Source organism: Hibiscus syriacus, unplaced genomic scaffold, assembly GCF_006381635.1.
Source record: "Hibiscus syriacus cultivar Baekdansim isolate YM2019G1 unplaced genomic scaffold, ASM638163v2 tig00003179_pilon, whole genome shotgun sequence".
NCBI lineage: Eukaryota > Viridiplantae > Streptophyta > Magnoliopsida > Malvales > Malvaceae > Hibiscus > Hibiscus syriacus.
The window spans coordinates 137,219-161,524 of NW_024061965.1; the positions used below are offsets into that span (position 1 = coordinate 137,219).

A 24,306-nucleotide genomic window follows, 5' to 3' on the forward strand; every position below is an offset into this window, starting at 1 on the left:
ATCTTTCTTGTTCACTAAGTATTTTATAGCTGAGTGATCAGTGTGATCTATAACTTTGGTGCCTATCAAGTATGGCCTAAACTTGTCAAATGCAAATACCACCGCAAGTAATTCTTTCTCAGATGTAGTGTAGTTCAATTGAGCCTCACTCAAGGTACAGCTAGCATAATATATAACATGGAAACGTTTACCTCTACATTGCCCAAGCACATCTCCCACGGTAAATCACTTGCATCACACATTAACTCGAATGGTGACATCCAATTTAGGGGAAACACGATCGGTGCAAAGATAAGCCTTTGCTTCAGCTCATTGAATATGTAATGGCATTTCTGATCGAACACGAATGATTAGTTCTGTTGTAGCAAGGTGCATAAGGGCTTGGATATAGTGGAGAAGTCCTTGATGAATCCTCTATAAAACCTAGCATGTCCAAGGAAACTCTAAATACCCTTGACAGAAGTTGGTGGGGGTAGCTTCTTGATCACCTCGATCTTGGCTTTGTCCACCTCAATGCCCTTTGTAGAAATTGTATGGCCTAGAACAATGCCTTCGATTACCATGAAGTGACATTTTTCCCAGTTCAGCATGAGATTGGCCTCCTCACATCGCTTGAGTACATTTACCAAATTACCGAGTCATTTTTAAAAGTCATCTCCAGAAAAAAAGGAATCATCCATAAATATTTCTAGAAAATCCTCAACCATGTCTGAAAATATGGCTTGCATGCAACGTTGAAAAGTTGTCGGGGCATTACAGAGTCCAAACGGCATTCTTCGAAAAGCATAAGTGCCATAGAGACATGTGAATGTTGTCTTCTCTTGGTCCTCTGGTGCGATGGCAATCTGATTATACCCTGAGTATCCATCCCAAAAATAATAAAATGCCTTATCAGCTAGTCGATCTAGCATTTGATCGATGAACAACAAAGGGAAGTGATCCTTCTTGGTGGCCTTGTTGAGTTTGCGGTAGTCCATGCAGATACGCCACTGGTGACAATACGTGTTGGTAGCAACTCGTTGTCTTCACTTGTCACCACGGTCGTGCCTCCCTTCTTTGGCACACATTGGATGGGACTCACCCAAGAACTATCATAAATAGGGTATATCACTACAGCATCAAGCCATTTGATAATCTCTTTCATCACAACTTGCTTTATGATTGGGTTTAATCTTCCCTGTGGCTCTATGAATTTGCCATGGCATTCTTCCAGCAGGATTTTGTGCATGCAAATTGTTGGACTTATTCCTTTAAGATTTGTTATCGTCCATCCCAACGCTCTCTTATACTGTGACAAAACACTTAGCAAACTACATTCTTAGTTAGGAGTAAGGGTAGAGGAAATAATCACCGGTAAATTTTCATTACTACCTAGATAAGCATATTTAAGATGTTGTGGCAAATTCTTCAGCTCTAGGGTAGGAGCATGTTGTAATGAGGACTTAAGAGGAACAGACTCATCAAAATTGAGGGGTTCAAAACGCGTACCTGGGCTAGCTTTAAGGAAGCTAGCCTGCTGCTCCTCAGACAAAAAATCATTAGGCTCTTCGACCTTTAAGTCTTCTAGTAGCCTCTCATCAGTATCCAGCTAAATGAAATTGTCATGGTAAAATTGATATGTTTTTCTTGCGATTACAATATCCACTCCGAAAATGCTCTAGCATTCTTCAGGATTATCCATGTATTTGAGAGATAGAAAGACATTCACAGTGACATATTGGTTGACCACTCTCATGGTCAGCTCGCCCTTCTCACAATCCCTAGAATTATGGGTGATGTGGAATCGACCTCACAGTCCAGAATCAGAAAGTTAACTGGAAAAATGAACTTGTCAACCCGCACAATGACATCTTTGATTCGCCCTTCGGGACGAACATGTGAACGATCGGCTAATTGCAAGATGAAAGAGGTAGATCTCGCATTTCCTATCCTAAGCTTCACGAAAATTGACTTAGGTATCAAGTTCACGCTTGAGCCAAGGTCATATAGTTCCTTCCCAACAAATTTGTCTCCTATCGAACATGGAATAATGAAACTACCCGGATCATGTCTCTTCGGTGGTAGCTTATTTTAAGAAGAACAAAATTTTTTTATCGTGGCAATTGTCTTGTACTACTTAGTCTTTCTTTTCTTCGTAACAATCTCCTTGAGGAATTTAGCATAGGTAGGCATTTGTTCCATAGCCTCCAGAAAAGGAAGATTGATTTGAAGTTGACTCAGAATGTCAACAAATTTCTTGAATTGAATATCCTCGTTATGTTTCTTCAGTCTTTGTGGAAAATGAGGTGGGGGTCTGACTTCCTATACTGATGGGGTGGGAACAGAATTTGCCTTGGAATTTTTGTTTTCCCCCTCAGTTGCTTTACTTGATAAACCCTCATCCGTACCCTCTTCCACTAGTAATTCTTCCGGTACTTCTTGATCAGCTTGCACGGTCTCATGGGGTAAATCATCCTTTGTTCTTCCCTTAAACTTGTCTTCAACATTAATTTGTGTACCACTCCGGAGAGTTAGCACACTGCATTGTTCCTTTCCATGAGGTTTTGTGAATTCAGTGTCACTCAGCAGATGTCCTGGTCTTCATTCTTGTAATGTCGCGGTAATTTGACCAACATGACTCTCCAATGCCCTCAGCGACGAACTGTGGCTCTGAAGCAGGGCTCCTTGATTTTGGATGGAGGTTGCATGGTCTTACAGTATTTTCTTCGTTGTTGCTATGAACTCTTGCATTGTGGCCTCCAAAGAACCGGTGTTAGATTAAGATGGCCCTCCCTTATGAGAATTATGCCATGGCATATTCGTTTGAAAACCTTGGGAGTCATTGAAATTCTTCTGTCGAACTGGTTGATTAACACTGTTGGTTCCTTGATTTCCCCATGAAAAGTTTGGATGTTGACGCCATCTAAGATTATATTTGTTAGAATAGGGGTTATTGTTGCCTCGATTATAGTTGCCCACGTAGTTGATGGATTTTTGATTGGTTGGGCAGTCACTTATGATTGTTGTGGCATAATAAACATGTTGAATTTCCTGCCTTTACTTCTCTCACCTCGCTTGGCCTTTGCAAATTCTTCAATATATTGGTGATAGCAGCAAGTTGGGTAGACATCCTTAGAATCTAGCTCGAAAGCTTCATGTGATTTACGCCCAAGTCCAAGCCTTGTTGATGGAAATTGATAATCGTTGGTTGCAATCCTATCCAGAATGTCAAATGCCTCTGCTGGTGATTTGTCAAGTAATGTCCCATTTTCCAATGCATCTAGCATTATCCTCGTGGGTGCATTTACTCTATTATAGAACATCACCACTTGCGTCCAATCTTGGAAACCATGATTCGAACATTTATAAAGCAATCCTTTGTATCGATCCCAGCATTCATACATCGACTTGTCATCAGCTTGATGAAAAGAAGCAATGTCGTTCCTCAGTTGGGTGTTCATGTTCAGAGGATTATACCGCAACAAAGAAATTTTGCACAGATTAGTCCACGACTCCATTGAACCCGCTGGAACACCACTCAACCAAGCCCTTTCTCGGTCTCGCAGAGAATATGGAAATAGCTTTAACTTCAGGACATCTTCGTGCACTCCTTGTTGACGAAAAGAATCGCACACTTCCAATAAGTTACGAATATGTTGTCTGGCATCTTCATTTGGCATGCCCCCAAATTGCCCTATAGAATTTAACATATTGAACATGACAAGTTTGCTCAAAGTGGGTTGTCTGAATCTCTAGTACCACTATTCCAGGATTTAAGTCATCCAATATAGGGTTTAAGTGATCACGAATGGCACGAGGTATGGCTGCATTCCCAGCATTTGGAATTGCCTCGGCATCCTGATCTTCCTCATGATCAATGCCTTGATTTCCGATTTGATACATATCTGCACGTTGAGTACGTCTTCTTCTCCTAAAAAGCCTCTCGATCTCAGGTTCAACCGGTTCTAATGGCCCGTCAGAGTGTCCTCTGGTCATACACCAAGAAAAACCTAAAAAATATAAGGAAAATAAAAAGTAAAACTACATATAAAATAAAAATAAACAAGTGAAATAAAAATGCTATGACAAAACAAATTAACTTCCAGTTGCCAAACCCCAGTAACGATGCCAAAAACTTGTCTGTGCTGTGTGAGTACTATATATGGGAACAGAAATATGTGCAAGTATACACAATCGAATAAGTAATACAGTGATAAGTATCGTCTCCTCAGTGATTGGAGGAAATTTAATAGGTTCGGTCAAAGCACTTTACTCTGTCACCTAAGTAAAGTTAGTGATGGTATGTACAAATCAGAATGTTGTGGCAAAATGAGATGGATATTTTGGAAATAGAATGGTGGTAGTATGGTAGCAAATGGATATGTCGTGGCAAAGTGGATGGAAATGTCTTGGTAAATTTAATTGTGTTGAATGCAAACAAATGGAGATGCAACAGAAAAATAAAATGTAAAGGTTGGATTTAATTCTAGGACTTTGTCTTCCTCACATGACAAGCTACTATGGGAATGAGTGATAGGAGTCACTAAGGAAAACCTAAGTCTACTTTTCTGAATGGTCTTACTTCTATGCCTTACCTGCCCGACAGAGACTACTAGGGTGTCTTATGCTATCTCTAGTAAGGGACTCGATAGATTGAATATGCCTTGGCAAAACCAGTTGGCTTCAGCCCCTACAGTGATCCTAATGGTCCAGATAACAAGATATGTCTCGGCAATACCTTTTTGCGACAACATTAACATCTAACCTATCATTCATGCACAACTCCTTTTAGTCGAATGAAATCCTAGCCTTATCTCTAAGGTGGATTAGGCCTAGTTACTATCTAAAAACCCTTGCCTATGTGGTTCCTCCTTAGTTTCTCTCGAACACTAAGGATGTGCTACCTAGATATTCTCTCAAACCCTAAATAATCTCCTAAGGAGTGGCTACTCTATAGCTCCTACAACCGTAAGGCACTAAGCTTCATAAACAAAACAGATTATAGCATAGAAAAACAACCATTCATTAAAGTAAAACATAAATATCCAAAATGAACAAGTTAATATGTTCCTTATAACCCAAATGATAAAATATGAAAGCAAAGAGAAAAGGGAATGAGGAAAAGCCTTCGATGTGCAATGTCGGAGCTTCCCTCATCCACCACAAACTGCCCCCAGCGAACTAGCTCCTCTCGGACGCCTAGAACGCCACTCCCTCTGGCTTGTCAATTGATAAATGCCACATAAAATAGGATTGATAGAGAAAGGATAGACCTTTTCCCTAAGACTTTTAAGCTCCAAATGGCGTGGAATCAAAATTTCTACCATTGTGGCTTCATCCTCTATTTATAGGGGAAGATTTACCCTAGGACTTGGTGTTGAAATTTCTAGAATACCCTAAACAATACTTAATTCACATGAGGATCGGGTAGATCTGGCAGTGGTCCAGTTGGGCAGCTGCCATTGATCCAGCCTGGGTGGCTGGCTGAGTACTAGACATGATCTCGTCGCAGAAGCTCAAGGATAGACAGGATCAGCAGCAGGGTGGCATGGTTTAGCAAGATCGACTGTAGCAGCGCTGATCCCCTCCAGGCAGATCCTCGAGGTGGATTTCTCGCTCACGGTCAGAGGTCACATGAAAGTAGGGACAGCTGGCTTCACAAATATCTTCTTTCATTTTGTTTGCTCTCGAAATGCCAATTCAACTCGGCATTTTCATTCTACTCAGTAGTCTCCTTATGTCACGGCATTTACCTTTTGCTTTTCCTTTCTCTCAAATTCTGCACATGCAATTATATGCTCTTAAATGCATCTATATGGTCCTAAATGGGCTCTTAGACATTCAATAACTTAGTGAAAAGGTCATAAATATGACTTTTTTAAGGAGTTATCAGGGTACTAGGGTAATTTTAACATAAAACCTTAAATTCATTCTTCCCCTATAAATAGGAGATGAAACCACAATGAAAAACGACTTTACACACGCTGCCAAGAGCCAAACATTTGGAGAGAAAGTTCTCCACCAATCCAATTTGCCGTGGAATTCCTCTATTGACAAGCTAGAGGGAGTAGCTTTCTAGGCGTCCGAGAAGAGCTAGTTCACTAGGACAGTATGTGGTAGTCAAGAGAAGCTCCGACAGTGCACGTCGAAGGCTTTACCTCCTTCCCTTTGCTCTTTGCTTTCATTATTTATCATTTGGGTTGTAAGGAACGGATTAACTTGCTTTTTGCTTGCTTATTTCGAACCCCACCATGAACTAATCCTATTTGGTGGGAGGTCATTATTGATATTTAAGATTTGCTTTAATGAATGGTTGTTTTTCTATGTTATTATCTGTTTTGTTTATGGATCTTAGTGCCTTAAGGTTGTAGGAGCTATGAGAGTAGCCATTCCTTAGGATATTAGTTAGTGTTCGAGAGAGTGTCAAGGTAGCACATCCTTAGTGTTCGAGGGAAACTAGGGATGAACCACATAAGTAAGGGGTTCAAGATAGTAATTAGGCCTAATCCACCTTAGAGATAAAGCTAGGATTTCATTCAACTAAAAGGAGTTGTGCATGAACGATAGGTTAGATGTTAATGATGTCGTAAAAAGGTATTGCCGAGACATATCCTGTTATCTAGACTAATAGGATCATTGCAGGGGCTAACGCCAATCAGTTTTTCCAAGGCATCTTCAATCTGTCGAGTCCCTTAACTAGAGATAGCATAGGGCACCCTTAGTAGACTCTGTAGGGTAGGTAAGATATAGAAGTAAGACTATTCTGAGAAATAGACTTAGATTTTTCCTAAGTGACTCCTATCACTCATTCCCATAGTAGCTTGTTGTGTGAGGAAAGTTAAAGTCCTAGTAATCAAATCCTATATTTACATTTTATTTTGCCTTGACATTTCCATTTGTTTACACTCAATACAATTTAATTTGCCAAGACATTTCCATCCAATTTGCCACGACATATCCATTTGCTACCATATTACCATCATTCCATTTCCACAACATCCATTTCATTTTGCTGCAACATTCTCATTTGTATATATCATCACTAACTTTACTTAGGTGACAGAGTAAAATGTTTTGATTTAACTTATCGATTTCCTACAATCCCTGTGGAGACGATACTCACTTATCATTGTATTACTTGTTTGATTGTGTATACTTGCACATATTTCCGCACCCATATATAGTACTCACAACAAGTCGGACATGTACAACTCTTCATCTTCATCATTGTAAAAGAGTTGAGTGAAGAAAAAAGAACTGAATAACATAGAAATCAAGCTTGAAAAGAAATCTATTAAGGCCATCAAGCAAGCATGCGTCATCTTTCGCACGTGGTTTGCCACCCCCTACCATTAAATATTAGTTTTATTTTAATTTAATTCAATTTTTTTCTAGGGTAAATTGTACATTTAGTACTTACACTATCAGTTTTGATCCGTTTAGTACCTAAACTTTCAATTTTTTCAAAACTATATCTAACATTTAGTTTTTTGTTTTATTTTGGCACCTTCGTTAAAAACTTAACGTTACGTTTTAAAAATTGAAAGTTTAGGTACTAAAGCAGACCAAAACTGATAGTTTATGTACTAAACGAGTTAAGTTTTTAACGGTGAGGGTACTAAAATGAAACAAAAACTAAACGTTAAGTATGGTTTTGAAAAAAATGAAAGTTTAGGTATTGAAACATACTAAAACGAATAATTTATATACTAAACACGAAGTTTCCCCTTATTTCAAACATAGGTGCAGGGTTATTTCAAACATAGGTGCAGGGTTGCCGGCTAATGTAAACTCGTTTATATCATTAACTACTTTTAATCATTTAATTAATCACTTTTGTAATCATTTATATCATGTTACTGTCCATAAATCTGGTGTGGCAATTACATCACCATTCATCCATGATTATGCGTTTTCTATTTGTATTAAAAAAATACTTCTTATATGAACTTATCAAGCAACTTCACTAGTTAAAAGAAGTATTGATCTTCTTAAAAGTTGCGTATTTAAACATTTATATTTACAGGTGCGTTATTAATAACCAAAATAAACCATAAATGTAAACCCCCTAGCATTAATGTCCTTAAACTAAATACTGATGCAGCTGTGAACTTGGTTACGAGGGCGGCCACAAGTGGAGTGTTGCGTGATTAAAACGGAGTGTGGTTGACCGGCTTCCATAAGAACATTGGACAATGTTCGGTGCTGCATGCCGAACTCTGGGCTGTGCTAGGTGGTTTATCTTTTGCTTGGAAGCGAGAGGCTAGGCATGTGGACGTAAAGGTGGACAGTAGCGAGGTTGTGAAGCTTCTCAATTCTCCGGCCCAATGTCAGGAAGCTTCAATCATCCGTAGGATCCGCAAAATCCTCAGTCTCCAATGGAAGGTTAAGATATACTATGTAAACAGAGAAGCGAACAGTGTAGCAGATCCGGTGGCTCGGCTATGACGTACTAGCAATATGGTCTTATCTTGTTATCGCAGGCTCCAAGTGATGTGCAGCATCTCCTCACTAGGGACATGACCGCAGTTACAATCGTTTAATTCACTGTTCAGAAGTTTTCACTTGTTACCAAAAAAAAATATATAAACAAATATTACCTTATAATCCCCTCAAACTATTAAAAAATAATATTTACATTTATTTTTCTCCGAAATATAATAATGAATACTATTATCGGAAAACAATTCTTAAAAATTTAGGTCCTGCAATCCTTTCAAAATATTGTTAATGTCTACGTGTTAAAAACAAGTGCTTTAAGAATTTGTTGATAAAATAAAAAGTATTTTACAAACGAGTTCAAATATTATTATGTGTCTTAATCTTAAATTCTAAACTTTAATCTATAAATCTTAAATCTAAATTATATGCCTAAACTTCCAATATTTAAACCCTAAATAAGTAAGACATATATCAATATCATAATCCTGTTTGTAAAATATTTTTCTCACCGGTATGTATGAGAAAATATTTAATTAATAATTATGATTAATATGATTCAAAGACCTTCTTATGTATGAATAAGAATCAATATACTCAATGTCGTATTAATATTAGTTGCGTCAATTTCAAACCGATATCAAGTAGTTTTTAGTTTATTTCGATCAATATCAATATGTACATGTATGATTGAAGGGTGTTCGATTGCGTATCCTTTAGAATCTTTAAATTCTTTTATATTTTAGATTTTTTTGTATTTTTTATTAATAATCTAATTTCACATCCAAAAATTTTATAATTTCATACATCTTAAAATAAATTCATGATTCATATGTATTATGATGTACAAATCTTGTACAAATTGATTCAAAATTTTAATATTTTAAATAATTTTTATTTTTCACATGGTTACATTCAAAACTAAAATATAATAGTTGAATTAAGCTATTAAACATTTTTTTATTGAAAACCGCCGGATTTATTTATTAAAATTAAAAATAAATGAATCGTCTTTTGTAAAATGAAATCACTTTCCTAAAACTTTACCTAAAGCAAAACCTAAACTCTTAAACCGGCCGTTCTCCTTTTTTCCTTGAGATGTTTCAGTTGACCTTGTTTGTTGTATGAAGATGAGGAAACTTCCATAGATCCTTTACTCGTTACTGTCGATCTGTTCATTTATGGTGGGTCTAGCCAACTTCTGTCCTCAGCCGCCTGTCTTGCTGCACGTTCAGGGAGTTATTCTACCCAATAGCAATCAGCTTCTCCTTTGTCTGGGTCTGTTGCCACGAGATGAGCAACTTTGTTTCCTTCGCGAAGGGTGTGCTGAAATTCACAGTGATGAAACGCTTTGGCTCTGTATTGTGATTCCCATATCAGTGCGCTTATTTCAGAGTTGTCTGGGTTTGGGGATGATAGCTTCTTCATTACTATTCGAGAATCTCCTTCAACTATTATTCTCCTGAATCCCAATTTAGTCGCTAGTTGTAAAGCATGAACCACCGCTATAGCCTCGGCTGTGAAGGCCGAATTGATTCTGGAGGTAAACCGTCTGCATGCGCCCATTTCAAGACCCAAGTTATTCCTGATAACCACGCCTGACCAACTCCTTTTTTCTGCATTTTTGAAACAGGCATCAATATTTATCTTCACCATGTCCGGAGGAGGGGGCAACCATTTGGCTTCTATGGTATGCAACCTCGTATTCCTGGCATTTGCTCCGTATCAAGGTAACCGTCTCTTCACATCTTGTAATTTTTCCTTCATGTGTCCTTATGTTTCTAGCGAACTATAGTGTCCAGATGCAAACTAACACCTCTGTTTGTTTGGTTTTTGAGGTGTTATCGAATATCCAGCTTAGCCATTCCTTGAAGCTCCATTGGGTGCTTTGCGGTGGCCAAAGGTAATGTAGCCTCTGCCAAACTGCTCGAGCTAGCTGGCACTCTTTGAGAACGTGTATACTTGATTCTATCTTGTCTGGGCAGAGCGGGCAGTATGGGTTATTTGCGATATGCCTGTTGAATAATATCTGATTGGTTGGTACATAGTTTTTGATGTGTTTCCATGCATTTATCTTGATTTTCCTCTGACATTCGCATGACCATAGCTTCTTGAATATTATTTCTTTTGAATTCAGCTCTTCTTTATCCCCCACCAGCCTACGATAGCCACTTCTCACGGTGTAGTTTCCAATATGTTCCCCACACCATACTTGTACATCCTCGTGACTAAACGTTGATATTGGAATAGCTTTTATCTCCTCTGCATCTTCGTACATGAAAATTCTATCAATTAGGTGGTGTTTGGTTCGCTGGAATGTTTATGAGGGAATTAGAATCTATGAAGGAATTGGAATCTATCAGGAATTGGAATTCAATTCCATATTCTGTTTGGTTCGCAGACATGTCAGATGAATTTGATTTCAGTAATGTAAAATGACATGATTGTCCTTCTTGTTTTTTTTGCTTAATTTTAGTTTGTTTTATAAATTACATATAAATTACATGTAGTAATATATTATAAAAATTTAAAAAAATATTAAATTTTAATTTTATTGATTGATTATTCATTTCAATAAATTATAAAAATTATGTTAATAACATCATAAGTTAAAACCATCCTAATTAGGGATGGTCATGGGTCGGGTTGGGTCGGGTTTTTGGTTTACTCGACCCGAGAACAAGGGAACCTCCATCCGAGACCCGATCAGATCAAAATATAGTTTCACCCGACCTGACCCGAATATATAAATTAGAAACCCGACCTGACCCGAAATAATAAAAAAAATATTTTTATTCAATAAAACAGTGACTTAATTGAAAAATAAATTATATATAGAGAGGTATTATTGTAATTATTTCTAAATATATAAAATAAAATAATATATTTTTTGGGTCGGGTCGGGTATTTTTCACCCTAAATCCGAACCCGACCCGAATATAACACTTAAAAAAAATCAACTTGACCCGACCAAAATAAAATTTCACCTGACCCGACTCAAATATATGAATTAAAAATTCGACCCAAAATAATAATAAAAAATTATTCAATAAAAACAGTAACTTAATTGAAAAAAATTATATATAGAAAGGTATTATTGTAATTATTCCTAAATATATAAGGTAAAATTATATATATTTTTGGGTCGGGTCGAGTATTTTTCACCCTAAACTCGAACTCGACCCGACCTAAATATCACACTTAAAAAAACCGACCCGACCCGAATATATGAATTATAAATCCGACCCGACCCGAAATAATAATAAAAAATTATTCAATATATGAATAAATTACTAAAAGATTGATGAGAGTAGTATGGTCAAATTTCAATTTCCCTCGTTTGATGGAAATTTGAAGTCATGAGGGATTTCAATTCCCTTTGAAAACTTGAACCAAACATGAGAAAGTGGTGGAATTGGATTCCAATTCCCCCTAATTCGAAGGGATTCCTGCGAACCAAACGCCACCTTAGATTTTCTTTCCAATGATTTGTGGTTGGGTTGATTAGTTCAGATACTCTCTCTCTCGTCATTGCGGTGTGTTTCAACCCTACTAAGTCTGCTGCTTGGTAACCAATAGTTACTCCATATTGAAACATTGGAGCCGTTACCTACTTTCCATCTAATCCCCTTCTCTAATAGTCCTCGTGAGCTCCAGATGCGTTTCCAGATGTAGTATGGTTGGGATCCTAATCTTGCATTGATAATGTCCGTTGAATGGTAGTATTTCGCTCGTAGTACCCTGCTCACTAATGTAGTTGAATAATTTAGGATTCTCCGGCCCTGTTTAGTCAATAGGGATATATTAAATTTTGCTAAGTCTCTAAATCCCATCCCTCATTCTTCTTTCAGTTGACTGAGTTACTCTCAATTATACCAATGTATGCCTCTCTTTGTTTCCAATTTTTGCCACCAAAATCCGTCCATTATTTTTTCAAGCTCAATGAATAAAGATTTAGGTAATAGGAAGCAGTTCATTGCAAAATAACGGTTGAGCTTGTAGCACAGACTTGATAAAAACTTCCTTGCCTCCTTGCAATAGTGTCCGAATGCTCCAGATTTTTTTTCGGGTAAAGAAGTTTTCTTTCATTGTCACAAACGCATGTCTTTTGTTTCTTCCGATTATGGCTGGTAATCCCAAGTATTTTTTTCGGATTTGTTGTGTGCGCAACTTCCATTATGCGTCTCACATCACTTCTATTTGAATCACAAACGTTGGAACTAAAGAAAATCCTTGATTTATCAAAGTTAATTACCTGTCCCGAGCTTCTACCGTAAATGTGCAGTTTTTCCTTCAATTCTCTTGCTACTCTCGTTGTTGCTTCCCCTAAAATTAAACAATCGTCTGCAAACATCAGATGAGTGATAGTTGGGGCATATCTATTTATTTTAACTCCTCTTAGTGTACCTCGTTCTTCCGCCTGTCGTAGGAGAGCTGAAAGGCCTTCGTTACACATTAGAAAAAGATATGGACTTAGTGGGTCGCCTTGTCTCAATCCACTTTGGGGAATAAACTGTTCACCCACTTTACCATTTATCACCACAGCATAAGATACTGTAGAAACACATCGTGAGACTAAATCAATCCAGTGTTTTGAAAAACCTAGCTTCTCCATCATTCTACACAAATAGCCATTTGACCCTATCATCTGCTTTGCTCATGTCCACTTTTAGGGTAAACTAACCCTTCGCCCCTTCTCTTTTTTTCATGAACGAGTGTAGTAGTTCGTAGGTTGTGATGATGTTATCTGTAATTAACCTGCCTGGAACAAATGCGCTCTGGGCCTCATCAATGCAGAGGTGCAGGTGATCTTGCATTTGACTTACCACCATCTTCGAGGCTATCTTGTAAATAACATTACATAGACTGATTGGCCGAAATTGAGTCATACGGCTAGGATGTTTTGTTTTGGGAATCAATACAATGTGTGTTCGGTTTACTGCTGCCATATACTCGGTACCATTGAGTAAGCCTATGCAAAATTCAGCCACTTCCGGTCCCACAATGTGCCAGAATCTCTGCTAAAATACTGCTCCCTACCCGTCTTCACTGGAGACTTTAATTGGGCTTATTAACTTTACTGCTTCAGTTACTTCTGCAGTCGTGAAAGGTGCTTGTAGCATTTCATTAATTTCCTCTAATATACTCTTGCTTTGTTTCTCCCGAATAGATCTCTTCATCAATTTCGGTTAATTTAGATTTAATAATTCCTCAAAAATAGCTTTTTGCAATGTTCTGAATGGATACCTCATCTTCTCGTTTTTCGCCTGCTTCATCCTCTAATGCATTGATTCGGTTCTGTTTATTCCGCTGCGGTGCAAACTGATGAAAAAAAATAGTATTGTTTTCATTTTTTAACTAGTTCGCCCTTGCTCGTTGCTCCCAATACACTTCAGATTTGTCCCTGCCTCCAATGTTTATCTGAAGTTTTACATCTGTTATTTCTCCCAAATTGTCCTCCGTGGACTCTAACTCCATTAAATCTTCAAGTCTCTTTTTCAGTTCTCTCTGTTATTCCTTTTTCCTTCTGTATTGCCTTGAACCACACATCTAATCCTTCTTGTATTCGGTTTAATTTTTCCAGAACTGTTCCTTGGCTTGATGTTCATATGCGTTCGACTTCTACAGCACATGATTCCTCCATATGCTATGCTGCTTCAAAATTGAATTGCCAACGTCGTTCTTCTCTTTTTTTCACCCACTGTATCCATAAGTAATGGACAATGATCTGAGAAAGCATGCATTAAATGTGAGAGTTTATGTTGGGGGGGAGGGGAAGATGGACCACCATACTGTGTTTGCTACTCCTCTGTCTAGCCTCTCCCTTATGTTATTTTCTATCCTTCGACCATATTCCCATGTGTGCCATGGTCCATGATAGCCTATATCATTCAATTCACAATCTTCAAGAGTTTTTCGAAATTCCTCCATCTGTCGCTCATTGCGTTCTAGGCCTCCTTGTTTCTCAAAGGAATATAGAATCTCGTTAAAGTCCCCTATGACCAGCCAGGGTAGACTTTGATCCTCGTTTAGTTGCCTCAATAGATCCAATGAATATCTCCTGCTTTCCTCTGGTGCTCTGTAAAAACATGTACATCGCCAATTTATTTTCTCATCCAAGTCTGTGATTAACTCATCAATGTGTGCCATTGAGTATGATCGAAGGGTAATGTCATATGATCCCCTCCATGCTAAACATAGACCTCTGCTGCTCCCTTATGAATCGACTTTTACTCCGTTTGGAAATCCCAGTGATCTTTGAACTTTTTCCATTCTTTTACTCTGCAATTTTGTTTCAAAAAAGAAAATTACAGAGGGGTTTATGTCTCGCAGCATGTTCCGAAGACGGTTAACCGTTAGAGGTCTTCCCCAACCCCGGACGTTCCAGCTTAGGAGTTTCATTGCTTCCGGCTGGCCTGGGTCTTCAGGCCTACCGATATCAAATTCTTTTCATTCTTGGAATCTTGTTTTTATAAAAAAAAATCTTGGAATCTTGTTGGCTCGAACTCGAAACTGTTGAATGTGAATGTCTTTGTCTTTTAAGCCCCTCCTCTTTTTCTATGGGTAGGTCTTCTTTTGTTCCCAGCATCTCTATATCAAAATCGTGATTTGCCGAATGGTAATCCTTTTCTGTTGTGCTTAATTGTCTGATAATTGGGTTCACCCATTCTGATGTACCAATTTTGTGTTGTGTCACCAGCTTGCCTTAGAGATTTATTTGAGGGCTTTTCTTGTCTATAGGGTATTTTTCTTGTCCATCTCCTCTCTTTCCTTGTTGATCCTGTTCTGCTCGTGTTTGTTGGAGTTCCTTCTTCTCTCAGACACGGATTCACTTGGAATGATCTTTGTCTCGGAGGTGCTTTAAGGGATGCATCCCATAAAGGTATGATCTCTCCTTGTTTTGAAGTTAATCTGGTCGGACAGAAGCCTTCACCATGCCCTAATTTTTCGCAGAGATAGTAGAATAATCTCAGTTTTTCGTATTGGAATGAGGCATAACCAAATTTGCTGTTTCGGAGAGCTAGTTTTTTCCTGCGTTTTAGTGGGTATCGCACGTCTAGTATCACTCTTGTTCGTATACTTCCTCTATATCCTAGGGAGACTACTGTATCATCATAGGTTAGAAATTTGCCAATAAAGTTTCCCATCTGCTGTGCGGCCTGTTTTGATATGAATCCCATAGGTATATCGTTGATTAGTACCCAGAGTACTGTGTTTAGTGGTACTGTCATTGGATCTTCTCCTTATTCTAACTTGTGGTAAATCAGGATATGTGAAATAAAATACCATGGACCATCATTGTCGATTCTGTCAATATCCACAGCTTTGTATAGCCGAAAGAGATGGCGTCCCTCGCCTAATTCCGTGATAGATATACCCCCTATTGGTCTCCAGACATTCGCCAGCATCGTTTTTATTGCTGGAAAATTCACCAAACTAGTAGTTAGAAACTTTCCTACCAGACAATTTTCGAAGGATATTCCTCCCTCCGTAGCCTGTTCTATCTCGATAGCTTCCTCTTCCTCTTCTCCGATTTCCAACTTCTCCAATATACGCTCCAGGTCTGCCATTGGTCTTGTGATCTGTATCTATTTGTTGCTGTGTAGAAACTTCTTGTGGAGATTATTCTAACGTGTTTTCTTCGATGAAGGGCAAAAACCCTAAGACGACTCATGAAATCGAGAGAAAATCAGGCAAAACCCTATCAGTTATTAAACATAATTAATAATATTGATGTTTATATTTTAATATAAACATATTTAATGTATGAAGTTGAGATATATTTGTGTTATATACGGTATATATAAAAGTATTTTTAAAAAATAACTATACATCAAAACAGATCAATATTAATATATATATACAAAGAAACTCGATACATTCATCAGTATAATATATTAATTATTTTAATTAGAACCCTAACAATATAATTTGATGTGACAAATCCAGTTTGGATGAGAAAATTACAAGATAAATACAAAACCAAGTAATTAAATTAAAGGCGTTTAGTACTCTTATCACTTTTTGTTATATTTTGGTCATCCAATTATTTTTTTTTTTAAATTATACTTAACATTTAGTTATGATTTCATTTTGGTCATCCACAATTAAAAAATTAACTGAATTGCTAACATGATATTTTTTTTTAATAATGATCTGACATTATCTTATGATGATGCGTTAACATTACCGTTGAATTTTTAACGGTAGGTGACCAAAATGAAACCAAAACTAAAAGTTAGGCATGATTTAAAAAATAGTTGGATAACTAAAACAAAACAAAATTTATAGTTGAAGTACTAAATGTATAGTTTATCCTAAATTAAAATATGGTAAACTACACATTTAGTACGTAAACTATTACTTTTGTTTTATTTTGGTACCTAAATTTTATTTTATTTTTTCAAAATCATACTTAACGTTTAGTTTATGTTTAAATTTGATACCCCACTAATAAGAAATTAATAAAATTATTGACGTGACATTTTTATATTTTTCAATGATGACATCAAAATCACCATTAAGTTTATCACAACGGGTAGGAGTGAGCAAAACTCGACTTGACTTGAAAAATCGATTTTTTTCAATTTCGAGTTATTGGAGTTGAGTTATTTGAGTCAATTTGGAAATTTTGAGTTACTCAAAAAAATTAAAATTTTGACTAACTATTTTTTATAGTTTTACGATTTAGTCCCTGATTTTCTTTTTCCTTTAATTCTTCCTTCATTTTAAGTCTATTTTTAACCAAATTTGAACCACATGCTCCTAAATCATCGCAAGATACCCATGTGCTTTCAATTTATCTTTTTGATAACTTTTTTTATTTTTTAATTTAGTCCCTCAACTTTTTCATAATTTCCTTATTTCTTTGATTCATCCTTTATTTTAAGTCCATTTTTTATCAAATTTGAACTACATGCTCCTATACCACTATAGAGTACCTTTGTAAATTCAATTCCTATTTTTTTTTACTAAAAATATACTCTCTTTTTTATTTAGTCCATTAACTTTGCATTTTACTCAATTTAGTCTTTTGACTGCAATTAGTTGCAATTTTTTTTCTTTCCATCAATTCATTGACTCTTTTTATACTCTTATCAATATTTTACCCTCAAAATATCTTCTTTAAAATATAACATTGTAAATATATTTTATAATTTTAGACTATATTTGATATATTAATTAACATTATAATCTGAAAAGAATATGAATATATATATATATATATACTTAAATGGTTAGAGAAAATCGAAAAATTGGAATCAATCCTTACCATAATACTATTTATAATTATAATAAAATTTGTATAGAATCATGAACAACTCGACCCGAATTTCTTAAACTTAACTCGACTTGAAAAAAAATTCAAGTTAAGTTCGAGTTACAAAATAAGACTCATCAACTCGAATAACTCAAAAAAAAATTACTCAACTCGATCTAATGCTCATCCCTAATGGAGGGTATCAAATTGAAACCTAAATTAAACGTTAGCATGAATTTGAACATGAATGGTACCAAAATTAGCCCCCCAACGTTTTTCAAAATGATTATTTTCCCCCTATTATATTTTTTGGAGCATTCTGGCCCCCAAAAGTTTCATTTTAGGGGGGAAAAGGCCTTTGACATTTGATAGAATAATCAATTTGTCCCTTGATTTTTTCTGAGTTATTTTAACCCACAATGTTTCATTTTAGGTTAAAAGGCTCCTATTTTAGAGCGTTAATCATGTGTTAACTAATGATTTTCATCTATAGAGGTCCTTTTTGCCTTATTTTCTGCATTATGCATTTAAAAAATAAAACTTAGGTACTAAAACGGAACAAAAGTGATAGTTTACATATTAAATGTGTAGATTGCCCATTAAATTATACATACAAGTATTATTTGAGCCCAAAATGGATAAAGAAAAATGAAGGTATGCATTAAGCCCAAAAGGCCTAAACCAGCAATAAAAACAATACAAAGATTTTTGGACCAGAAACATGTCCCAAGTGGACAGCAACTATAAAATGGAGAAAAACGACAGCAAGCAAGAAGCACAATCCTTTTTCTTTTCGAGCAACAATTAATTTCAAGTCCAAAAATCCCTCCTTTGCCTTGCCTTAATCCATCTCTTCCTATCCCCAAATCAAATCTCTTTCCAAAACTATACCTAAAAAGCTTTCCCACTTTATCTCTACTTCAACTCTTCTCATTTCCATTGGATCAATTGCGTCGTCACCAGCTTCTTCTCTCGTTAGGTTTTTTTTTCTTTTCTTTCGGGGGTGCTGTTTCCCTTCAACGAGCGGGGATCTTTTGCTGTCTCGTTATTTTTTAATTTTTTTTCTCGGTATGGACTATGAAGTTTGCGATAGTAGTGGTATGTTGCATTCATTAATGTCGTATTATTGTATTGAACAATGCCTGGTGTTTCTGGGTTTCTTTTTCTTCACCCCCTTTTCTTTCTTTCATTTTTTTATTCGAATTGGAAATTGGGTAATGGGTGCATTTTATTTTTGGGGTTGGGGTAAAATGAGCGAGGAGGGTTTAGGGTTTCATTGGGGTCATTGGCTTTTAGTTCAATTTTATCAGGGAAATGATTTCTTGCGTTTTCCCTTTCTGGGCTTTGTTTGTTTTCATCTTTTAGGTTTTATTTCCAAGCGTTTCTTTGAATTCTAATCGGGATTCAGAGAGAGAGAGATCCATGATATTAAAACATCAAATTTTTCTCTGTTTGAAAGAAAAAAATGATTTTCTTTCTTTTTTCAATTATTTTTCCATAACACGCTAGATATTTAGTTGGTTGATACCTAATAGTTGAGAATGAACTTCTGTATGTTGTTGTTAGAATAATGCAAGCGGCAACTAAGTTTTAGAAAACATGTTATTTTATTAGAACTTTTGCAATAAATTTATTTCTTAGTTTGTATCCTGTTCTATGTCTGTTTTACTGTCCATGTTCTGGGTTCTGGTTCGTGGCTGCCCCTACCAATTGATTGTCTTCCATGATTGTTTAAATTTTCCACTAGGTTTTGCACCGTGAGCTTTGAGTCAGGTTTTCTTCCCTACCAGCTATAGTATCGACAATTATATTCACATTGCCTTCTAATTTGACCATATTGTTTATAGTCCTCTTAGCTCTCTACTCCTTGGCATGCAAACCTATTAAACGTTGGTAGTTTCTATGCGTATATTGATTTTCTTTTACGGTAGTATACAAGAAGAGTCATTATTAGATCCAATAAATTTCCAACTCTTTTATCTGTCTTTGATAGACTGTGATCTGTTCTTTTAAAACCTTGCAAACAAGAGTATTTAAAGATTAGTTGTTGCCCTTGGATGCCTCTAGGCAGCATACTCATGCATGTTTTTATCTAAAATGACCACAGGTACTGATGATGATCTACCTCCACATCCAACTAGAGTTCCTATAAGGGGTAGTATTGCTGGGAATGGAAGATCTGTAATAGGTTCTGCTTTGTATTCTAGGATGCATTCTGACATGGAGACCCAAATACATATACTAGAGCAAGAAGCTTATTGTGCTGTTCTGCGTGCCTTTAAAGCTCAATCTGATGCCATTACTTGGGTATTTCTCTGTTTCTGTGCTTACTGGTTTTGATGGGCTTTCCTATTTATTTCATGTTGATTGGTGTTTGTGCTGTTGCGTATGCTGGCATCTTTAGGAAAAAGAAGGCCTGATAACAGAACTTAGGAAAGAATTGAGGGTGTCGGACTATGAGCATAGAGAGCTTCTGACCAAGGTTAACTCTGATGATATTATCAGAAGGATAAGGTTTGAATGCTTCACAAATTAGCCTGAATTTAGTGGCCTGGAATACATTCAATGGCCTTGTCATATTTTATTCTGTTTAACGAGTTATAACTGAGCATTGCTAGCAGGGACTGGAGACAAACTGGTGGAAACCAGCTTGCAAGACTTGGTGCATCTCATACTGTCCTCAGTGTTTTGCCCAGTCCAACTGTTTCTGCATCCCGCAAGAAACAGAAGACATCTCAGTCGGTATATCTCTTACCATATCTGGTGCAATAACAAGACTTAGAACACTCATTATTTCTACTTATTTATTAAGCTTTCTTCTTTGGATGCTCTTTAGGAACAAGGACCAAATGCATGAAGCACTGATCTTATTTTCATGACAGAAATGCAAATGCTAACTTTGACGTGATTTACTCAAAAAATTTCCCTACAGGGTCAGTCATTGCCTGGCTTATCATCAGCAAAGCCTATGCATTACCCTGCAAATGAGCGTGGTGAAGGAGCAACTTTTGATCCCTTAATTGGAAGGAAAGTGTGGACAAGATGGCCTGAGGACAACCATTTCTATGAGGCTGTAATCACTGATTACAATCGATCTGAGGTATATTCAAAGCATAAGAAAACATCTTCTGTCTATTGCTCAGACTTATATCAAGCTGGAGCTTTTAGTTTATGATGAAAAATATAAAACACGGAACAATAAAAGCATATGCACGAAACTCTAGAATTAGTCAGAGCTGCACCTTGTCTGCCTGCTTATGCCATTACTTGACTTGTAAATCGGAAAAACAAATTGATGCCTTTTCATTTCCCAATGTTGCTACTATTTTGTTTGTCTTTGTCTATATGAACCTTTTGTTGACATGCAAATCAAAAGATTTATACAGTGCCTTTTTATTCCGCAATTTTGCAACTATATTATCTGTCTCTGTTTTGCTTATCTATCTGCAATCTGTAAATTTTTTGAGCTGGGATGATGTATCAACATTATTTTTTCCTTCAATTCACAGTACCTTAGGAAAATTCTTCTATTAGATATTAAGGCACCCATAGTCATAATTTTATTGTTCAAAAGGATTCTTCTTTATGCAATACAGTTTATTATTTGGTAACATTTGTAAAAGGCCTTATAGAACTGTTTCTATCAATTCTGTGTTATTGCTAAGCCATCATTGGTATATTTTTTTATTGTTTTACAGGGTCGACATGCTCTGGTTTATGATATAAATACGGCAAATGAGACTTGGGAATGGGTTGATCTCAAAGAGGTAAAATGGATATGTTTTTTTATATGAAGTTTGTTACTTGCATGTGCTAGTCATTTCTTTGTGCAGCAACAAAGTTAGAATGTGTGGACAAATATGATTTTGCTGGTTTATATTGATTGATACTGTACATACTGTTCTTGATTCTATTTTTGTGTCATGGGTTAAGTGTTACCAATACTGTTTTGCTAACTTTAAATAAAGACCAAAAGTTCTAATATTAACCGAAAAAGATATATGCGTGTGTGTGTGTGTGTCAATTTCTCTCCGTTTTCGGGAAAAAAACATATCAAGGGGGAAAATACCTTATAATAAACTAACTGATTCTAATAAGATATATATCTCTTCCCTTTCGAAGAACTTCCAAAATTAAATAAATAAAAAGAATACACTGTAGGTGGCAAATCCTATTAAACATTGTTTGTGGAAATCGTGAAACAAAGTTTGTAGGTATTGGTGAAGAGATTCAAAGTGTTATAAAGTCATACTCTTGTGACCTTGTAATAAAAGGTCTATCTGAAAGCAAGCAAACTATAAGATTGACAGTCAACTCGAAGATAACCCAAAGAATGTTTTTTGGGGTTCAAAAAGGAATGTTACTTTAATTATAACCTCTATTTAGTTTTTATTTCCTGATATGTAACCATTATGTAGTATCATACTATTTTCAAGTTTATATTCTAAGAGGTCCTAGTTTTATTTTTCTAGCCATCTTGATTGCGCATTTGTTTAGTGGTTTCATTTGTAGTTATGCCGTCTTCATAATTTGCTAGAAAGTGAGCCATTCTAGATGCCTACTAATTGTGTATTTCGGTTGCCATTCCTAATAATATCCTTCATTTCCTTGTTTTTATGTCAAGTTCTTTCATCATCTTGATTTACCATATTTTTAATCTAAGCTATGCCAGGAAAACCATATAGTCAGATTTATGATACTAATCATTTTATTGTTTATCATTTGAAGATTTGAAGTGCATTGGTATTTGTTTTTGTTCGGTATCCTTTTAGAAGAGCTAATTTTGATTATCTAAAGCTGGCAGTGGTTCTAGTGCTTCATCATAGTGGAAATCTTAGTACGAATAAATTTCCATATACATTTTATTGAGAACAATATTGAACTCCTAATATTTACAGATTTCTCCGGATGACATCAGATGGGATGGTGAGGACCCGGGCATATCTAATCGAGGTGGCCATGGTTTCCATAGAGCTAAGAAATCCTTCAGTCATGGTGCTCCTGCTCCAGGTCCTGGCAGAGGCAGAGGTTCAGTGAAGGGTCTATACAGAAAAGAATCTTTGCTGCTGCAGAATGGTATTTCAAAGAAACTTTCTGATGATATTGAGTTGTTAAACACAGAGGCTCTAGTAAAGGAGGTAGTTATGGAGAACCAGCTCAATGGATTTCATTACATATCAGCTTGAGATAATTAACAGTATATGTTGTTTTCTAATTTGATTAGATACCTTCAACAGGTTGAGAAGGTTTTCGATGCTAGCCATCCGGATCCCCATGAACTTGAGAAGGCAAAGAAGATGCTGAAAGTAAATTCATCATTCATTCAAACTCCTTAAAATATCTTTCCTAAAATTTGCTTAGGACTGCAAAACTTAACCATTTTATGTAATGCAGGAACATGAACAAGCACTCATTGATGCTATTGCGAGGCTTGCCAATGCATCTGATGGTGAAAGTGGTAACCAATATACATATACATAGTGCTCTATTTCTTCTGTATGCCTGCAGATAGTCTATACTGAGACTCCTCTTATTACACAGATAAAGTTTCAATTCCATTTGATTTGGGAAAAAGCTAGCTGTCTTTTCTTTGTTTAACATTTGCGTTTTTTTTTTTGGGATATTAATCATCTAGAAAGATGAATTAGGACTGTAAGATGTGCATCACAAATGTAATTGAATGAAGAATGTAAGCCTGGACTGCACGGTTTTGATCCAGAGTTCATAGACTGCACAAATCTCATTTCAACTCTTGTGCAAACAAAGTACAACCATGTCTTAATTCCGTAGGCCGAGGAGGCTCATTGTTTTGTTGCTGTATTTGATTTTCAGATGGAGAACAGATGTGCTCTCGTGGGCAACCGATGGAGCAGCTTTGAGTATGCAGCAGGCAGCAATCACTGAGAGTGGATTATTTGGAAAAAAGACTTAAAAGGTTGCATCCAGAGTTTGTAGAAACCAAATTGCAATAGATAACTAGTTGATCTTTTCTTACACTTCAATTTGTTGTGGATTTTTCTTCGCATCTGGTTCCTTGTTGGATAGAAAGTTGCCACAATCTTGTAAGAGGATCACTTCCCAAACACAACTCTTCAAATTTAGCTCCCTCCATGATAATCTGGAATGTAAAATTATCCTGGCAGTCTTCAATGTAGAAATTTTGGATTCATGGATTTATTGAAACTAAGCTTTCTATAACTTCGTTCCTACGTCAGTTCAACATTTTTGCATCTGCAAGCAACTTAATGTGACATTTCATATCACATGTAGATGCATGACAAATACTAGATGCAAGGAACTTAGTTCATATCACAAGTAGATGCATGATAATTAAATAAAAGGAGGTACAATGAATGACAACTCTTAAAGAAGCTAAAATCAACACTGGAAAACTAGCAATCTTCTAGGGCATAACTGCAAATGATGATAGAAAGTAGAAACCAAACTCAAGCTTCAAGTGAAACAATTCTCGATCGGCTTATTTACCTCCATAACCACAAACATTGAAGATCTTGTATATTAGTTGTACCAAAATCGCATTGGAAAGATACGGTTGTTATGAAAAACTAGGCAAATACCAAAAACAAAATCTTCAAATACAAGATGAATGATCTAGTAATCACACA

The 24,306-nt window shown here is 36.3% G+C and overlaps 1 protein-coding gene and 1 long non-coding RNA gene across 2 annotated transcripts; both read left to right on the plus strand.

Moving 5' to 3' along the window:
• The first annotated feature begins 9,482 nt into the window (after nt 1–9,482).
• Nucleotides 9,483–14,663, plus strand: LOC120175348. Its single transcript, XR_005521254.1, has 4 exons — nt 9,483–9,961; nt 10,052–10,148; nt 10,257–10,321; nt 14,003–14,663. It is a non-coding gene; the product is annotated as an uncharacterized LOC120175348 (long non-coding RNA).
• Nucleotides 14,664–18,481: 3,818 nt separating this feature from the next.
• Nucleotides 18,482–23,865, plus strand: LOC120175337 (protein EMSY-LIKE 1-like). Its single transcript, XM_039181978.1, has 12 exons — nt 18,482–18,778; nt 19,788–19,987; nt 20,085–20,194; nt 20,302–20,422; nt 20,613–20,780; nt 21,379–21,447; nt 22,579–22,818; nt 22,918–22,986; nt 23,075–23,138; nt 23,513–23,576; nt 23,655–23,716; nt 23,783–23,865. The coding sequence occupies exons 1-10, from the start codon at nt 18,751–18,753 to the stop codon at nt 23,557–23,559; spliced, it is 1,116 nt and encodes a 371-aa protein (XP_039037909.1). The 5' UTR covers nt 18,482–18,750; the 3' UTR covers nt 23,560–23,576; nt 23,655–23,716; nt 23,783–23,865.
• Nucleotides 23,866–24,306: the final 441 nt, after the last annotated feature.